The sequence below is a fragment of the Aethalodelphis obliquidens genome, unplaced genomic scaffold, assembly GCF_003676395.1.
Source record: "Aethalodelphis obliquidens isolate GAN/ISIS:26980383/991018 unplaced genomic scaffold, ASM367639v1 scaffold18, whole genome shotgun sequence".
NCBI lineage: Eukaryota > Metazoa > Chordata > Mammalia > Artiodactyla > Delphinidae > Aethalodelphis > Aethalodelphis obliquidens.
Genome location: NW_020837962.1, coordinates 11,267,377 through 11,284,730, shown reverse-complemented (window position 1 = coordinate 11,284,730; position 17,354 = coordinate 11,267,377). Strand labels below are relative to the sequence as shown.

Here is a 17,354-nt window from a genome sequence, read left to right as displayed (position 1 = left end):
TTGGTTGGAACCAGGCCAGGAGCAAGCCCCAAATGGGCGGGGGTGGGGGCCATCACTGCTTCGGCTCCACCGACACCTCCTGCCTCTGGGGGCCGCACATGGAGCTCCTTTGGCCTGTCGGGCTAAGGGGAAGTGCCAGTGGGAGGGGCTGGCACGCCAACCTGGGCTCCCAGCAGGTGCCTCCACTCACCTTTAACTCCCCACATGGAGCAGCCCCAGGGAGAGTCCTCCTTACCTCCCCCAGGGCAGGGGTGCCGCCATCTGGCCACAGTGACCCATGTCCTTACTATGGAAGTGCCTTGGTCATAGGCTGCGAGGTCTGGCTACTGCTCCTCCACATGCTCCTTCCTCAGATCTTTAATTCTTTAGAAGACTTTCACTTCCACACCAGGGACCTGCCAATTCGTCTCTACTCTGCATCCAGAACAAGTGTGTAAATCACATCTAACCCCATGAGGTCCCTCGGTGGCCGACTCCTTTGGCTGGCTAAGCCAATAACCCCATTCCAACACCCCTCCCTTCCTTCTTCCACCTCAGAGACTGGAAAAACTAAATGTTCCTTTCCACAGTCTCCCACAAGGTCCCAGTGGAAACAGATGTCTGATGGGTAGTTTCTTGGGAAGACTTTGTTTTGTTCCTGATAACAGGAACATGTTCAGTTGGCATTATCCTTTCCCACCGTCTGCCTTCTTCTAGTCTTGGATACAGATGTAATGCCTAATCCTTAGCAGCCATCTTATCAACATGGGGCTACGAGTTGAATAACACCTAAATTGACAGTGAACAAAGATTCAGAAGCTGCGGGTGTGAGGACATGGTTGAGAAGTTGCCTCCATCCTAGACAGCCACCTCCATCCTTCTTGTGTGCTTTCAAGCCACTGTTGGTCTGATCTTCTTTTACTGCAGCTAAATGCCTTTGTAACTGATATGCCTGCTTCAGACCCTCTGTCAATCTAAAACTATTCTGAACAATCGTTTTTTAATTAATTAATTTTATTTATTTTTGGCTGCATTGGGTCTTTGTTGCTGCACGTGGGCTTTCTCTAGTTGCAGCGAGTGGGGGCTACTCTTCGTTGTGGTGCATGGGCTTCTCATCGTGGTGGCTTCTCTTGTTGCAGAGCACGGGTTCTAGGTGTGTGAGCTTCAGTAATTGCGGCACGTGGGCTCAGTACTTGTGGCTCTCAGGCTCTAGAGCGCAGGCTCAGTAGTTGTGGCACAAAGGCTTAGTTGCTCCGCGGCATGTGGGATCTTCCTGGACCAGGGCTCGAAGCCGTGTCTGCTGCATTGGCAGGCGGATTCTTAACCACTGAGCCACCAGGGAAGCCCCCAGAATAGTTTTAGATTGACAGAAAACTTTTTTGCTTTTTTTTTTTTTTACAATAAACACTGTTATCATGGAAACAGTATGTCAGATTTTGTCAGTGCAATCAAATCACACTTAAATTATCCAAATTATGAAGGCTTTGAGCTCATACCTATCCACAAGAGCTTTGGACCTTCGGAGGGTGTCCCAGTTAGTTTCATGTTTTCATATCATGCTTACTCAAGAGCAAGTATTTTCTTTCTCTCCCTTTCCTGCTTGAAGTCTCCCAGTCAGTGCTACTGCCCGGGGAGGCATCTGAAGGAGTCTCACCATGACCCCATTGATGGTGCCTTAATGAGTTCACCAGTCTCCTCACCAAGGGCGCAAGCTCCCCAAGCTCCCCAGACTGGCTGGGGAGTGTGGAATTCTACGTGAAGGTGGAGACAATGGATTTCCCAGCTCCAAGCCAAACTTTGCTACCTGTGCCCAGGTCGTTGTGCTCATAGTATCACAAAGTCGCTCATGGGAAAGATGACTGGGCCTGTGAGTATGACCTTCAAGGTCTGCAACCTTAGACCTCACATGATGACACCAGGCAGACTGGCAGGCAGCTAGTGAGTAAGAGCGTAACCAGGGCATGCGGGAAGGTGGTGTGTGTCAGACTGTGGGGGCTGTGTTCATCTGCCTCACCACTTGGCCTTGACCCAATGGGCCTGTGGGTCTGATTTCCTGTTGGCAGCTACTAAACAATCACACACAGGCAAACCAGGACAAATACCAGTTTTCAGGGACACAGTTGTCTCAATTCTTACTGAGGGGGGAATAATCACTTTCACAGAACATAGTCTATTTTGCTGGTTCTTCCTCATTTCCCCAACCTCTGTGTGATTGATGCCCCAACATCATATCTGGGACTTCTCTCCTCCTTCACCTACTTGTATCCATGGGTGATAGCATCTGGTGTCATAGCTCTACACACTATCCATAGAGGTGACTCCAGAGTTCTCTCCCTGCATGTCCACTCAACTAATCAACATCCCCTTGTAAATATCATATAGACATCTCATCCTTAAGGTGACCCCAAATGAATCTCAGTATTCCCTCTCAAACTTGCTCCACTGGCAGAATTTCCATCTCAGCACAAAGCAGCTGTCCTTCCTTCCAACTGCTCAGTTTGGGAACCTTGGAGTACTGACAACACCAAGTGTTGGCAAGGATGCAGAGCTCCTGGAACGCTCACATGTTGCTGGTGGGAGTGCAAACTGGTACTGCCCCTGTGGAAAACATGCTGACTGTTTCGTGTAATGTTGAACATCCATGCAGCAATCCTACTCCTAAGATTGATCCAAGAGAGAAGAGAACATATTCTTACAAAATCTGTATGCAGATATTTATAACAGCTTTATTCAGAATTGGTAAAAATTGGAAACAACCCAAATGTTTCTTCAGCTGGTGAATGGATAAGCAAACTGTGGTCCATCCGTTCAGTAGAATTCTACTTAGCAACAAAAATGAACAAACTATACACAACATGGTGAATCTTTTTTTTTAAATCTTTATTTATAAATTTATTTATTTATTTTTAAATTATTTATTTATTTATTTTTGGCTGGGTTGGGTCTTCGTTGCTCCGCACGGGCTTTCTCTATTTGTGGTGAGCGGGGGCTACTCTTCGTTGTGGTGCATGGGCTTCTCATTGCGGTGGCTTCTCTTGTTGCAGAGCATGGACTCTAGGTGCACAGGCTTCAGTAGTTGTGGCATGCGGGCTCAGTAGTTGTGGCTCTCAGGCTCTAGAGCCAGTCTCAGTAGTTGTGGCGCAAGGGCTTAGTTGCTCTGTGGCATTTGGGATCTTCCCGGACCAGGGATCCAACCCATGTCGCCTGCATTGGCAGGCGGATTCTTAACCACTTCACCACCAGGGAAATCCCTCTTTTATCTTTGTCTGCGTTGGGTCTTTGTTGCTACGCACGGGCTTTCTCTAGTGGCGAGCAGGGGCTACTCTTCGTTGCGGTGTGCAGGCTTCTCATCGCGGTGGCTTCTGTTGCTGCGATGCACGGGCTCTAGGTGAGCGGGCTTCAGTAGTTGTGGCACACAGGCTTAGTTGCTCCGTGGCATGTAGGATCTTCCCAGACCAGGGATTGAACCTGTGTCCCCTGCACTGGCAGGCAGATTCTTAACCACTGCGCCACCAGGGAAGCCCCACAACATGGTGAACCTTAAGCACATGATGCCGAGGGGAGAAAGCTGAACTCCAAAGGCTCCACACCATGATTCCATTTATATGACACTGTTGAAAAGGCAAATCTATAGGGACAGAGAGCAGATGGGTGGTTGCTAGGGGCTGGGGTGGGGAAAGGATTGCCCCCAAAGGGGCATAGGGGGATTTTTTAATAGTGATGGAACTGGCTTTACATCTTGATTGTGGTAATGGTTACATAACTGGATGCATTTATCAAAACTCATAGGACTATAATTTATTAAAAATGGTGAAATTTACTCTGTGTAAACTATACCTCCATAAAACTGATTTTAAAAACCCCAACAACACAAAACTGTGGCATCTTCCTTACGCCTCTCTTCCTCTCATTCTCTAAGTTCAAGCCATCAGCACATCCTGTGAGTTCTATCCTATCTCCAAAATACGTCCAGATCTGGCCACTTCTTTCCCATGCCATCCCAAGCGACTTTCCTCTTTATCCCAGATTTCTGTCATGGCCTCCTAACTGGTCCCACTGCTTCGGCTGTTGTTCCCACCAGGCTGTTCTCAGCACAGCAGCCAGAGTGGTTCTCTTAAAACCTAAGTCAGATCCTGTCATTCTATTCCAAACCCTACTCAGAGTAAATGATGTCATCTTTCCAGCCTCCCTTCTCATCTCTCTCCTCCTTGTTTGTGGGGCTCCAGCCTCTCTGGCTTCCCAGCTGTGTTTGGGAACACAGCAGGCATGCTCCTGCCTCAGGGCCTTTGCACCTAGGGTTTCCTCTTCCCCTGCAGGACTGCATGGCCACTCCCTCCCTTCCTACAAATCTCTACTCAGATGTCACCATGTCATCATCTTGTTTACAATGTTCCTTCCCTCCACTCTTGCTCCTTTCCTTGCTTTCTCTTTTTCCAGCACATTTATTACTATTTAATATATACAATTTATTTCATTTGTTCCTTGTTTATCATCCCCTCCCTGACACACATAACCAGAAGGTAAACCTCTGTCCCTGCATTTGTCATGTTCTCTTATTACTGTCTATTTACTCATTTATCTTTCCCAGGAAATATTCTGAGCTTATGAAAGGTGAGACCTTTACCTTATCCAGCATGATACAGTCAGTGTCCAGAAAACGGTCCTGGAAAAAAAAAATGTTAGTAAATGTTTCTTGAGTTAATGGTAATGAGTATGGTCTATGTCACCAGTTTGGTGGACAATGTGGACACATCTCTTTTGTTTTTCTAATTATTCACTCAAGCACTGAGTTCTCTCCTTAGCAGAAGTCTATTCTTTCTTGAGGCCACCCCATTCTGCCCAGAAATTATCCAAGAATCCTACAGGTTGACTCGGTCTGTAGGGAGGAGTCCTATGAGAACTGGAAAGTCGTGTTATTCCTTCAATTCGGTTCCACTGCTTGGGTCAAGGTCAAGTGGGGACGCCGATGAACACACCTCCTGCCTGCAGTCTGACTCACACTGCCCTCCCCCTCGCCCTGCTTACACTATACGCAAGCTCACTGCCAGCCCGCCCTGGTTTGCACGTGAGGTCTAAGTTTGCAGGTCTTACAGGTTGCACTCAGAGACCAGTCACCCTTCCCACGAGCAGAGCACCCAGGTGGCTATGTTCAAAGGAGCATCTAGCCTCAGCCACCTGCTGAGCTCCAACCCTTAGATATTGCCATTGATGCACATCACTCAGGAGGTTTGCCTTTGGGGTCCTTGGGTTTAATTTCTGCTAACTGACCCAGTGGGGACTGTCCCTAATCATCAGAGAAATTCTAATAATGTCAAACTCACTAAATTCAACTTGCCTTGTCCTACTCCACAAATGAAAAGTAAAGGCTTTGCTGTGGATTAACCATGAACTTAGAGATTTCTACTCTCCGTGAGCTGCAGTTTCCTCTGGGAAGAAGGGAGTCAGGAGGTGGCCGGTCCACAGGGAGACATCGTGTGCCCTGGGTGGGACAGGGAGGCCAGGTGGCCATCCCTTAGCAGCGAGTAGGGACCCCAGGTCTCCTGGACACAGGAGGTGATGGGCTGCCTGCTGGATGACGTGGCTTTCACATCTCAGTCTGGGGAAGCCCGACCAGCTCCACCGACCCTGGATCCTAGGAGGGACTGGCCTCAGATGGGCCCTGTGGTACCCGGCCTCCTCTCAGCTGTCTCCCTGGAAGGGGCAGGACAGGAGTCCGAGAGGACTGCCAGCGAGGAGCGGGCCAGGTCCTGCCCAGCCAGGGCTCCGGGTGACTGCCATCGGTGAGGGACCCACCAACCATCCCTCGGGTGCCATCCAAGGATGCTGACCCTCAAACAGTGTCTGCAGGTGGTAAGTCATGCGGCTGGCCAGGCCTCTGCCTGTTTCTGCTGCTGCATCTGTTGACCGCTGCCCTGCCCCACCACTGGGCCCTCTGCTCTCCTGTGGGGCCTGGGTCTTTTGCTTCTGTCATCCTCCAGGGAGATTTCTGGTTGGCTGGGACAGGGCCAAGGGGCAGAGGCCTGGCCCTGGGGGCCAGCGAGCCTCCTGGGGAGGTGGGAGGAGGAAGAATCAAGGAGGAGACCCGGAAGCTCCTTCCATCTGGGGTGGCCTCCCCCAGACCAGAAGGAGAATTGGGATTCGCCCTGTTCTTGCACTCCTGGTCTAACAGAGCGGGGTGACTTTATGACCAGAATGGTGACCCTGCCTCCCTGGTCTGTCTTTCCTAGGGGCCCTCAAGGATGTGCTGCCTCCAGGTTGGCCCAGCCCTGGACGTCCCAGCCAAGGGTCCAGGGCCAGTGGGGTGTGCGTAGGAGGTGCTGGAGTAGAAACTGAGAGGAGGGGACACATGTGATGGCTGAGGCTGGGCCCCGTCCCCACCTGCCGGTCTCTCCCGGGGTGGGGCCTATCCAGGGATGCGGGAAGATTGTGGGAGACCAAGGGGCCCAGGAAGGAATGTGGCTGCAGCAGGTGAGCTGAGGATGGCCTCAAGGGGCACGTGGGTGGGGGCTCCCTCACCCCCCTCAGCTGGGCGCCCTGGGCGTTACTGCTTCCTTGGGTGAGTGGGGTGGGTGGAGGGCGGCCACGGGCTCCTTAGCTGCAGAGGCAGCACCTGCGTCTGTTCCCTCCTAGGTCTTTATTGATTGATTGATCGTGTGCTTTGGAACAGCTGTGCTTTACTAAACAGGACGGCGTCTCCAGCAAGAGTGAAGGGGCATCTCTACACCCGGCTCTGGATGTGGGACTCAGGGTCTGTGTGAGCAGGAAGCTAAATGGATGCCCTGACTCACGTGGTTGTGTGTCGTTTTTGTTACTGCTGCTGCTGCTGCTTTTGCTGTGGTCACTGTGGGTGCTGTCTCCACTGTCACTGGGTTGTGGTAGTGGTTGTTGCTGCCATTGCAGCACGAGTGAGGGCGGCCCCTCAGCCCTGCTGGGCGGCGGGCTCGCCCAGAGCTCGGGGCTCCATGGAGGGCATCCCACACTGCTACTTCCCTGCTGGTCTTGCAGAGTCTCCTGGAGGGCAGGGGCGGCCGAGGCCCACCTGGGGGACACAGACCCTGGTGCTGACATAGTGGGGACACTCCCAGCGCCATCATCCCCGGAAGCTGGCATGTGGGATCATCAGCGCCTCCTGGGTGTTCGGATCCCAGCTCTACTGTGTTGAGGCAGGTGGGTCGCTCCCTCCCTTTCCCATCCCAACTTGACCTCCGTGTCTGTGAACAGTCTCCTTGTCCACCCTCGACCATGGGCAGGGGTGGCCCAGGGGACAGATTCCTGGTGCAGTTAGACTCCCTGAGCCCTCTCACCACAGGGACCTGCATAGGACTTGGGGGCCTTGGGCCAGTGTCCTGGATTCTGCCCGTGGCGGAGCCAGTGCAGTTGAGGCTGAGAGGCTGTGAGATTAGTAGGGCCCTCAGTTCCCAGGCAGATGCCTGGGGCTTGAACTTACTGCCCCAGCCCCTGCCTCCTGGTTCTGGGAGGCGGGAGGAGCTGGGTGGGCAGAGGCGCAGGAGATCCAGTCCTAGCGTGGGTCCTCCCGGCGGTGGCTGGGCCCATCTGGGTTTGGGAGACGTACTAGCAGGTGAGCACCTAGGATAGCCCAGCCTCCCCAGGAAGGGCCTCATCCAGTATGACATGTTCCGTGCCTCTTTGTGATGGGAAAAAAGACTCCTGCGAGGTGACGGTGGCTTCCATCCACCCTCCAGGTTCTTCGTGTCCCCACTCGGTCCCCACCCCCACACCCCAGCATCCACAGGGAGCAGCATCCTTGCCCAGCCCCTGTGACCTCAGCAGAGGGTGCGCAGGCCCATGGGCTCTGGAAGGCCTCATGCTCGGCTCCTGCCCTCCCTGTCCCTGGGGTGACTGGGGGGGCCACTGCTCTGTTCCATCTATGATGCTTGGATCCCGGTTGGGACTGTAAGCTGGGAATCAGGCTGCGTTGGGCCATACCAGCCTGGTGTCTACACCCATGTGCCAACCTATACAGACTGGATGGGGAACACTGGCAAAGTCTCCCTCAAGCACCTCTGGGTTCCACGCTGTGCCCCTGCTTGAGCCGGTGGCCTTACTCTTGCTTGGGGCCCTGTGAACTCTGAGTGATGCAGTCCAGACTCACCCTTCTGGTGGGATTTGCAATTCAGGAGGCTTGGAGGTGACACAGAAAAAATGGACCTCAAACTGGGGATTTGAAGGTGACAGCCCAGGTGCTTGAGGCTCCAGAGCTCAAAGTGACTCTGGTGCATCGTGACTCCTGGAATAGCTGGTCCTTCACTTAAGCAAAACGCCTCATGTGTATGTTCACATTTATGTTTCTGTGTGTATATGTTTGCGTGTGTGTCTGTATTTGTGTATGTATCTGTGTGTGTCTGTATATGTCTCTATGCATCTATATGTGTACATGTGTGTGTGTGTGTGTTTATGTGTCTGTGTACATTCTGTACGTGTCTGTGTTTGGGTGTATCTGCGTGTGTGTCATGTGTGTATGTGATCTGTCTGTGTGTGTGTTCCTCAGAGCGCCCCACATTTGCTGGCAAAAGACAGCAGAAACGGTTCAGTTCCCCCAGCCAGGGGTGCCTCCTCCCCCCACCCCACCTCCCACTTGTGCCGATGGTGAGTGAGGAGGAAGGAGCCTGAACCAAGAGCAAAACCCACGGAGACCTTGCAGCCTGACCTTGGTTGTGATACACACACCAGCCCCTTTGTCATCTGTTTCCCTGGCCACTTCCAGAGGGTGTTTGCAGAGGATCTGGAAGACTGACACTTGTGCTCATAAAACTCCACCCCAACCCCGGCTTGGTGCAACAGACAGAGAGGGTTCTCTTGGGGCCTCTTGGGGGTGGGGTGGAGTGGAGGAGCTGCCCCACCTCCAGCAGCTCCTCTCAGCATCTGGCTGCCCAACCACCCTGGCTGCACGGCTGAATGTCTCTCAAGGGCCCCCTGATGGCTGGCCGGTGGTCCCTGCACCCTGGTGGGCCTCTGGTGGGCCTGGGACTAGTGACACTGTCCAGGGACAGGTTAGGGGCTGGGAGTTCAGTGTGTGGAGAAGAAACAATTCACAGCCCCCAAACAAACGACCCTCCATGGCTCAGCCAGGACGTGGATAAGGAAGAGGTTAGAATGTATGCAGATGTTCCGAAGGCTGACAGGCTGACTTCTGACCAAAGGCCAGATGAAGAGCAGGATCCAAGCCCAGGATAAACCGTCCCTCCGTCAGCCTGGACCCCAGGGCTCAGGTTTGACATGTGCCCGGTTTCTTAACTTTTGTAGAACCACTGAGAAGGAGATCACAGGGGCCAGGCCGGCTCTGCCAAAGTCCCTGTAAGTTCTGGGCCCCGAGTTCCCAGAGCAGCGGAAAGAAACCTGCAAGGAGACTGCCTGCTGTGTGAGTTTTGAAGTGTGTGGGGACACTCAGGAAAGGACATCTCTCCCCCCAGATGGCACCCAGATGGGCACTGGATGGACATCTGAGCAGGGGAGCGGGGGTGGGGGGGGCAGAGCGATAGTAGGTTTAAATTCCACAACCACTGGGTAAATTACAACAATTCTCTCAGCCTGGGTTCCCTCATCTGTAAAGATAGGATGTTAACACCCACCTGAGAGGTGTTGTGAGGACTAAATGAGAGAACAATTGTGAAACCATCTGGCGTTAGGCCTGGCCCCACATGGGTGCAGGATGGATGCTACTGCTCCTTCAGTCCATCCTTCCATCCATCCATCCACCCCTGTTGCAGGAATAAATCAAGTCACAGGAGAATTACTCACACACGTACACAAAACATTGCAACAGAAAGCAGTTTTCACAAGCAGCACTCTGGAACCAGTTCCTTTCTGTTGCATAATTAATTCCTTGCCCCTGGCTTGCTAAAAGGGAAATGTTTCCAGTACTGAGGAGACTCCACTCCTTTTCTGGGGCCCACCTTTCCTGGGGCTGGCAGCTGGGAGCGGGTCGCCTCCCAGTGCTTCCTGGTTGGCAACAACGAGGGTCAGAATGGGACAGTGTTGATGGGAAGAGTGACAGCACTGATCCCCACAGCAGTCACTGCCTTAGACTGGGGAAGGTAGGAGAAGAGGAGCATTTGGAGGAGAGCCGGAAGAGGAGCGGGTGGGGGGAGGAGGGGAGGGAGGGGCCGGAGCAGGCGTGGCGCCAGCTCAGGGGCTGTTGTGGGGACTAATTGCGAAGCACCTTCCTGGGCACGGTTCATCCTTATTTGGGAGCCGGTTCTTGGGAATTCCTTCATCATTCCCACTGCAAACACTGAGGTGTCCTCCGGGCCAAGCCCTGCCCGGGCCCCACGGAGTCACGCGTGGTGGAGACAGCGTCCTGAGACGCTGTTCTCAGAACCTCCGGTCATCAGAATATAAGGCTCGCATAGTGCGCGGGCCCAGGCAGCTTGGGGGCGCCTGGAGCCACTCCCCTTGGGGGCAAGAATCAGGCGGGCTCACGTGTGTGCAGAACCTTTCTTCAACACGGGCATTCAGCATCACCCTGGCCTTGCCGATTGGTACCAGCTCAGGGTCACCTGGCCTCTGGTCCTGACCACCTGGCCGCGAGGAAGCAGGGCGTGGTGGGACCCGAGACCGGCTCAGGACCGCACTGGGCCTCGCTGGGTCCTGCTTCCCCGCGCGGGTCATCAGCTCTCTGGTCACCGCGGCGGGCCGACTGGGCGGACGGCTTCTCGGGGCCAAATCCCCACTTGAAGCCGATTCCCGAAAGGCAGTGGAGCAGGTGCTGGCCGTTGGCGGACGGGAGTGTCAGCCGGGAGGCGGGAGGGCGGGCGCTGCACCGCAGCCCCGCGCGGTACCCGATGGTGGCCTGGCGCCTCCTGCTGGTGCCGCAGCGCAGATGCCGGATGCAGGCCGCCCGGGTGACCCTCTAGCGCGTCTACCGCAGGGACTCCGGCCCGCTACCGCTGGGGGCTCCTTACCGCGGGCTCCAGTGCGCCCTAAACCTCAGCCGGATGCTGGGAGGGAGGCGGACTTTCCGGCCGCAAACTCCCCCCTCCAACCACCCCCCCCCCCCCCCCCCCCGGGCCTGATGTTTGCTGTGAAACACCCAAGAGGCACAGAGCCTGGGTATGTGAGGAGGAAGAAATCAGGCAGGTTCTGCCCTAGGTGACCCCCAAGGGGTTGAAGACACAGAAGCAACTGCACGGAACAGAAGGCCGGCTGCAGAGAAAGTGGGAGACAGGGCCCCACCCTTCCCTCATTTAGGTGGAGTTGCTTGTGCTCTTCTAAGTAAATTAAAAGTCTAATCCCACTGCCCCATCCAAGGACTTGCGGGATAACACTGCTGGGGGAGCATCACTCGGATCAGGCCTCCAGACTAGTGTCCTGATCCTGGTGACATCACATCACTGCTTTATTCCCACTGTATCTGAAGCAGCAGCCTCGGAGAGGTTCCGCACCTTGCCTGAGGTCACTAGGGGAGATGGTGGCCAAGGCCAGGCAGGACCCCAGTGACAAGTCCCGAGTCAGGCAATCATTGCCACACCCCATTGCCCCTGATCCACGGAGACCCCTGCTGAGCTCCAGGCACCCCTGGCTCCTCGGCCTCTTCCCAGCCAGCGTTCAGCCCCATTCCCTGTCCCTGGTTCTTGCAAACGTCCCCCAGCTAATGGGCACATGCAGAGCTCAGCACAATCCAACCCATCTCCCCAAGGGACCACACAGGAGGACAGGCTTTCACCTATTCGACCCCTTGTGACAAGTGGGGAGCCCACCTGGGGAGGAGGAAATGTAGAAGAGCTGCCAGCCTGCTAAGCCCTCAGCAAAGACCATACTCAGCACAGCGCAGACAAAGAGCTGGAGATTCCCCTTAACCAAGCCTAAGACTGGAAAATCTCTATTATGAGTTTTGCTGCCCTTTCTGGTTCCCTCCTTCTGCCTTCCCCTGACACAAGAAGAAAAGAACGTCCCGCAAAGCAGCTGCAGATACACCTGTTAAAACGTGCCTTACAAGTGTCCTATGAACACCTGTGCTTTTATTATTGATTCTGTAAAAGGCAAATCTGGGGGTTCCCTGGTGGCCTAGTGGTTAGGATTAGGTGCTTTTACTGCAGAGGCCAGGGTTCGATCCCTGGGGTCGGGGAACCATCCTGCATTACAAGTGGGGCATGGCCAAAGTTTAAAAAAAAAGGAAAAAGCAAAACACAAACACCCATAATTTGGAAGCAGTGCTGAGTGTGAATTTCAAGCTATCTGGGACAACTCTAATTGATATGAAGAGGCACAGGCACTGTTAAAGAGGGGTCCCAGGTCCCTTCTACCAATGGAAACATGAAATTTCCAGTAGAAGACAATGAAAATATCAGTGCTTTTTTCCTGATCCGAGTTCAAGGATTCCTGAATTTTCCCACAGACTCCAGGTTAAGAACCACTAAGTGACTCTCAACCAGCATGTAAAATTAGAATTAGAGAAGAGGAACATGTCAGTGAGTATCACAAAGAGACATGAGGATCCGTTAGGAAACTTTTGCGGTTCTGAGCCCAGACTTTGCAGCCAGACTTCCTCAACCTGAATCCCGACTCTGCCACTTAGTGCTGTGTGACAGGCCGAGCCACTGTGCTCTCTGGGCCTCCGTTTCCTCCTTTTGCAAATGGGGACAATAGACGTCCTGTCCTTCTAGGGCTGCTGGGGCAGGGAGCTGAGGTGGGACAGGGCCTGGCGCTTTACACCGTGGCTGAGTGTTTGGCTGTTGCAGTTTGATGGATGCATTTGATAGAATGTGAAAGGCCTGGGGTCTGCTTTAGTTTTCCTTTAAGCTATAACAAATGACCACTCTTCAAGGAGTGCTGTGCTTGACTACCCCTGGTTCTGGCCTTTGCCCATGTTGATCTCTTGGTTTGCAATGCCCCCCTCCCCTTGTCCCCACCTGGCCAGTTCTCACTCAGCCTTTAGGACTTAGCTCAGATATTGCCTCCTCCAGAAAGGCTTCCCTGAAGCCTACCCCATCACTGGGCATGTGCTACACAAGGCGCTACACCTGTCCCTATCAGTTCAGATGCAGTAACCAACTGCCTCCATCTGCTTCTGCACCTGTCCCCCATCGGGTGTCCCCAGCTGGATAGCTGGCCTCTTAATTTCTCTGGTGTTCAGGGAGCCTGTTGTGGACCAGGCCTTGGCAAATGTATGCTGAGTGAGTGAATTAATGTATGAATGAATGGTTTCCCTGAAGCCCTTTGCACACTCAGAGAAGCCTGGAATTGAGCCTGGGCAGCACAGGCCACCTGGATGAGCTTGTAGCAGGGAGTGGGGGATGGAGCATCCTCGGAGCCAGGAATCCTCATAGATTATGGGATCTGCCTGGGGTCTGCACGGGCAGGCCCAGCATCCTGGGCAAAATCACCGAGGCCTGGGGTGTCAGACCCACCTCCTGCCTCGTCCTGCAGCTCTGCTCAGTGAGCTCCGCCCCGGAGGCCTCATCCCCCACAAGCTCAGAAGGCTGTGTTCTATCCCAGACTCAAGGACCATGCCTGGACGCCTTGTTGCTTCAGAAGCTTGATTTATTGATGGATTCTGATTCAGAGTCTCAACTCAGACTCCCTTGTGCATGAAGCCCACCACCAGCCAGATGGGCTCAGCAGGGTAACCCAGGTCCCAGCCCTGGAGACCCAGGAGCACTCATTTCTTTTAGGTTGTGGTGCTATCTGGTGGAACAGAGTTCAAGGTTACTAGAGGATAATCCCACTCAAAGCCGATACTGGAAATGCCCAGGAGCCTGTAATGCTCAAAGATTCCAGTGAGCACCTCCTTACTGTTACCTGGGGAGTCAAAAAAGGTCCTGCCACCTTCCTCTCCAAGTGTGGAGAGTGCTTCCTCTCCAGCACTCAAAGTCGGTGTATATGACCAGGTGCTGGAGGAAAAGCTTGTAGGAGCCGTAGATTTCTATAATGTGTTAACCTGGCAGCAGGAGGCATTCCTGGGGCTTCGCACCTGAGACTCCATATTTTTCACTCCAGGGGATCCAAACCTCACCTGGATACTGGGAGGAAGGGGGAGCTTTGAAGGCCTGGGATCCAGGTGACTCACCACCCCCAGGTCCTTTATCCCCTGGTCACCAGCAAGAAGGACAGCCCTGTCACTGCAGCATAAGTCCCTGAGCACGTGACTTTGGGTGCCTGAAACAGGCTTCCTGATCTCAATCCCCTGCTTTGCCACTTTCAAGTTCTGTGATTTTGGGCTTGCTACCTAGCAACTCCAGGCCTCAGTGTGCTCATCTGCAAAGTGGGAGTGATTGGGGGAGCAGTCACTGAGACCTTCCATCAGGAGAGCTCCACAAGGTACCCAGTCACCATGATGCTCAGGAGGTGCCAGCTACTGTCATGACTCAGAGCAGGGAGCTGTCCCTGGGCCCAGGTTTTGGAGCCCCAATCACTCCAACAAGTCCAGGTGGCAGGCCTGAGAAGTAGGTGACTCTTATCTGTGACCTTCCCCGACCTTGGTGCCTGTCCCAGAGCCTCCCCTCCTCATCTGGCCCCACCCACATTCTGTCTCCTTTAGTGTCTGCAGCTCTGGCCCATTCCCTCTCCCAGGTCCCTGGGACCCAGTAAATGCAGAGCAAAGATCGACCCCAGACCTTGAGCAACGCCCCCACCCCATCATTAGTGGAAGACCCTGGGCTTGCTGCCTCTATATACTTCTTGTATTCAATCAGTGGTGCACTCTGACCCTCACTTCATTTTCTCTTTGACCCTAAACTGGGCAGACCTTTCTCCTGCTTTTCCCATCAGGTATTCTCAAACTGAGAGACCATTTATGGTTGAGTTTGGGTTGAAAGGACAAAGTAGGGAGAAGCATCATCTACCCTTCCCTTTAGATCAACCCAGGAAGCAGAGGCCGGACTTGCAGGAGGAGAGAGAAGGGAGTAGAGCTGGTGTGCAGGAGAGGAAGCAGCAGAGGAAAAGGGACAAAAAAAAGGCGATGACTGGTGGCTCCAGGACTCCAAGGACTCAACTGAACTCCTAGGGTCATCAGGAACCCAGTGAGGGTGTTGGGAGAAGGGGCTCTAAGCCCCACTACCCCTGTTCCCAAGACTGGGGCAGGAGTTGGGACACAGCAAGGGGCTCCATGGTGCTGCTCCTACTCACCTCTTAAATATGCCGATAGCACCTACAAACACTCAAATCCCAGTGATTTCATTTTCATAGTCTTTAAAGGTACTGAAATGCCATCCTCCTCCGGGCCCGTACATCTCTATTAGATGAAGAACCAGGTGGGATAAAAGAAAAAAACTACACAGGGACATGTTGGTTATTTCTGCCCAGAAGAGGGTGTACCCCCTCCAGACAATGGGACACGCCTGAGACTAGAGTTAGTCTGTGAGAAGGGCTGGGCCCAGACCCCAGGTCCTGGATGGAGGGAGGTGAGGGTGGCCTCTAGGGGGATGGGCTGGAGGGGAGAGACCCAGCCAGACTTACGCCCTGCCCAGCAGGTGGGGCTCCACAGAAGGGTGAGGATCAGCCATAGCAGCATGGCTTCTGGCTGGCGAGTGAAGGCCTCCTGGAGAGAAGAGAACAGGCCATCTGACTCTCAGAGATGGGTCCCACCCGATCTCGTTGGTCCATCCATGGCAGGGGGCACTGTCTTACCTGGCCTGGAGAGTCTTGTGGTCCAGTCCTGGCACTGGGGAGTCTTGTTGTACCTGGGCGCCCTCCACCTGGCCCTTTATACCCTCCTGGGCCCTATGGGCCACCCTCCAGAATGAAGGAACAAAGGGGCCACCAGGGGGACAGAAAGGAGCTGGGAAGTGGGGGCTCTTCCTGGAGGAATCCCCAGAGCCATCCAGGGGGAGGATCCCGGATGTGCTGTGTTTACTGTCTTGGCCCTGTGGCCTACACAAACAAAATGAAACAGTGACAAGCATTTTGCTGTCACCTGTGGGTCTCTCTCCTGGGTACCTGCACTTGACCTTGACTTTGGAGGTGGGGGAGGTTTCCTGAGAGCCCTTTCCAGCTTGACCAAACGGGGTTCAACCCCACAGGGGTGCTTCGGGGCAGCTGCCCCCAGTAGCTTCATGGGGCCCAGGACTCCTACCTCGTGCAGAACCTGGTCCAGGGCCTTATTCATGCTTGGGCAGAGCCCTGGGTTCCCTGGGCTTTCCCCTCTGGCCCTTAGACAGCCGAAGTGGACAGTCCAGTTCTGAGTGCCTGGTGCCAGGTGGTAGAGACACCCCAGGCACTGGCCCTCCATGGCCTGTCACTGGAAGACGTCTGAGATCTTTCCTTTGTGCTGAGTCTGGTGTAGCTGGGGATGAACTGGGCTGAATGGGCTATGGGATGACCAGCAGCAATGACACAGGACCAGAGGTGCTGTGGGTGGGGACAGGGTGATTCTCCAGGCAAGTTCTCCCCAGAGCTCCTGGGCAAGGCCGAGGGGTCAGACTTGATCTGGGAGGGAATGGGGTGTTTCTTGAGGGCAGGGGATCTGGGGACCCTCTTGGTACAGCAAGCCCAGGCTTTCTGTGACTGGACGGAGCTCAGGCTGTCTGCATGGCCTCCCTGACCTTTGGGAAGAGCCATGGGGTCACAGTCCTCAATATAGGGGTACTGTGGGCATGGATCTGGAGCCAGATCGGGTCTGAATCCCCACTTCCCTACTTCCTAGGCATGCCCTTTGGGGAGCTCATGTCACTCTCGTATGCTTCAATTGTCCCCTCTGTTATATGTGGGTAGCAATAGACCCCCCTCACAGGTGTTACGAGAATTCAGTGAGATCCTTCTCCATCCACGGGCCTGAACACAAAAGCTTTACACCTGTGGTCAGGTATGCAGGTTATTCTTTGAGCAGCCTTTGGAATCGCCCAAGATAAGACACAACAGACCTGTCTGTCTAGGTGACAGTTTTCATGAATGATGGTGTCCTCGCTGTGGCGGTGAACTACTCAGGCCTGGAGAAGAAATGGACCCCACAGCTGTGCTGACGCATTGCCACAGGAAACAGGCTGGGCATAGACTACAGTGTCCTGAACCAAGCCCCCCCCCGCCCATGTGGTTACAAGGAGAAGGGGTGCAGAGCATGGTCTGGTGTGTTCACAGCCTCACTCGGAAGTGCTGGCTGCCAGGAACTGGGACGTTGGCTTCATCGAGATGGCTGTGCTGGGGGGGCCTAGGGTCAGGGTGGAGGCCCTGTCTAGCTGTCACCTTCCTTACTTACATCAGGTCCCTACGCCAGGGGTCAGTACACTATGGTCCAAAGGCCAAGTCCAGCCCTCCATTGGTTTTTGCACAATCCGTGAGGTAAGAGTAATTTTTATATTTTTAAATGGTTAGAAAAATTTCAGGAGAAGAATGTGATTCATGGCCAGTTCATGAAATGCCAATGTAATTGTCCACAAACAAGTGTTATTGCCCATTCATTTGCATATCGTCTGGAGCTGCAT

General features: G+C 54.0%; 2 protein-coding genes across 5 annotated transcripts; both read right to left on the bottom strand.

Moving 5' to 3' along the window:
• Positions 1–3,413: 3,413 nt before the first annotated feature.
• Positions 3,414–10,803, bottom strand: LOC113626304 (uncharacterized). 4 transcript variants are annotated; one of them, XR_003435115.1, is made up of 4 exons: positions 9,570–10,755; positions 6,768–7,018; positions 4,604–4,642; positions 3,414–3,607 (listed from the first exon to the last, which is right to left on the bottom strand). XR_003435115.1 is itself a non-coding variant. In XM_027117726.1 (3 exons), exons 2-3 carry the CDS (start codon positions 7,740–7,742, stop codon positions 4,547–4,549), a joined length of 1,071 nt encoding a protein of 356 aa, XP_026973527.1. In that variant the 5' UTR covers positions 7,743–9,698; positions 10,420–10,803; the 3' UTR covers positions 3,414–4,546. The 4 variants fall into 4 exon arrangements, 3 of the variants coding, with proteins under 3 accessions (XP_026973527.1, XP_026973528.1, XP_026973526.1); XM_027117726.1 differs by having other exon boundaries at positions 3,414–4,642; positions 6,768–9,698; positions 10,420–10,803; XM_027117727.1 differs by having other exon boundaries at positions 6,768–10,796.
• A 2,773-nt stretch (positions 10,804–13,576) lies between these two features.
• ZG16B (zymogen granule protein 16B) lies at positions 13,577–15,695 on the bottom strand. Its single transcript, XM_027118310.1, is given in 5 exon segments — positions 13,577–13,783; positions 13,785–13,936; positions 13,939–13,958; positions 15,064–15,169; positions 15,394–15,695. Coding segments are annotated over 5 exon segments (510 nt in total). The 5' UTR covers positions 15,449–15,695; the 3' UTR covers positions 13,577–13,606.
• Positions 15,696–17,354: the final 1,659 nt, after the last annotated feature.

Bases quoted from the DNA above. Each gene is read 5' to 3' on its own strand.
- LOC113626304 (XM_027117726.1), bottom strand. From the start codon at position 7,742: ATGCTGCTCCCTGTGGATGCTGGGGTGTGGGGGTGGGGACCGAGTGGG. The intron at 4,643-6,767 runs GTGAGTCAGGGC...TTTTTTTTCCAG, and splicing joins CAAAAACGACACACAACCAC to GACCGTTTTCTGGACACTGA.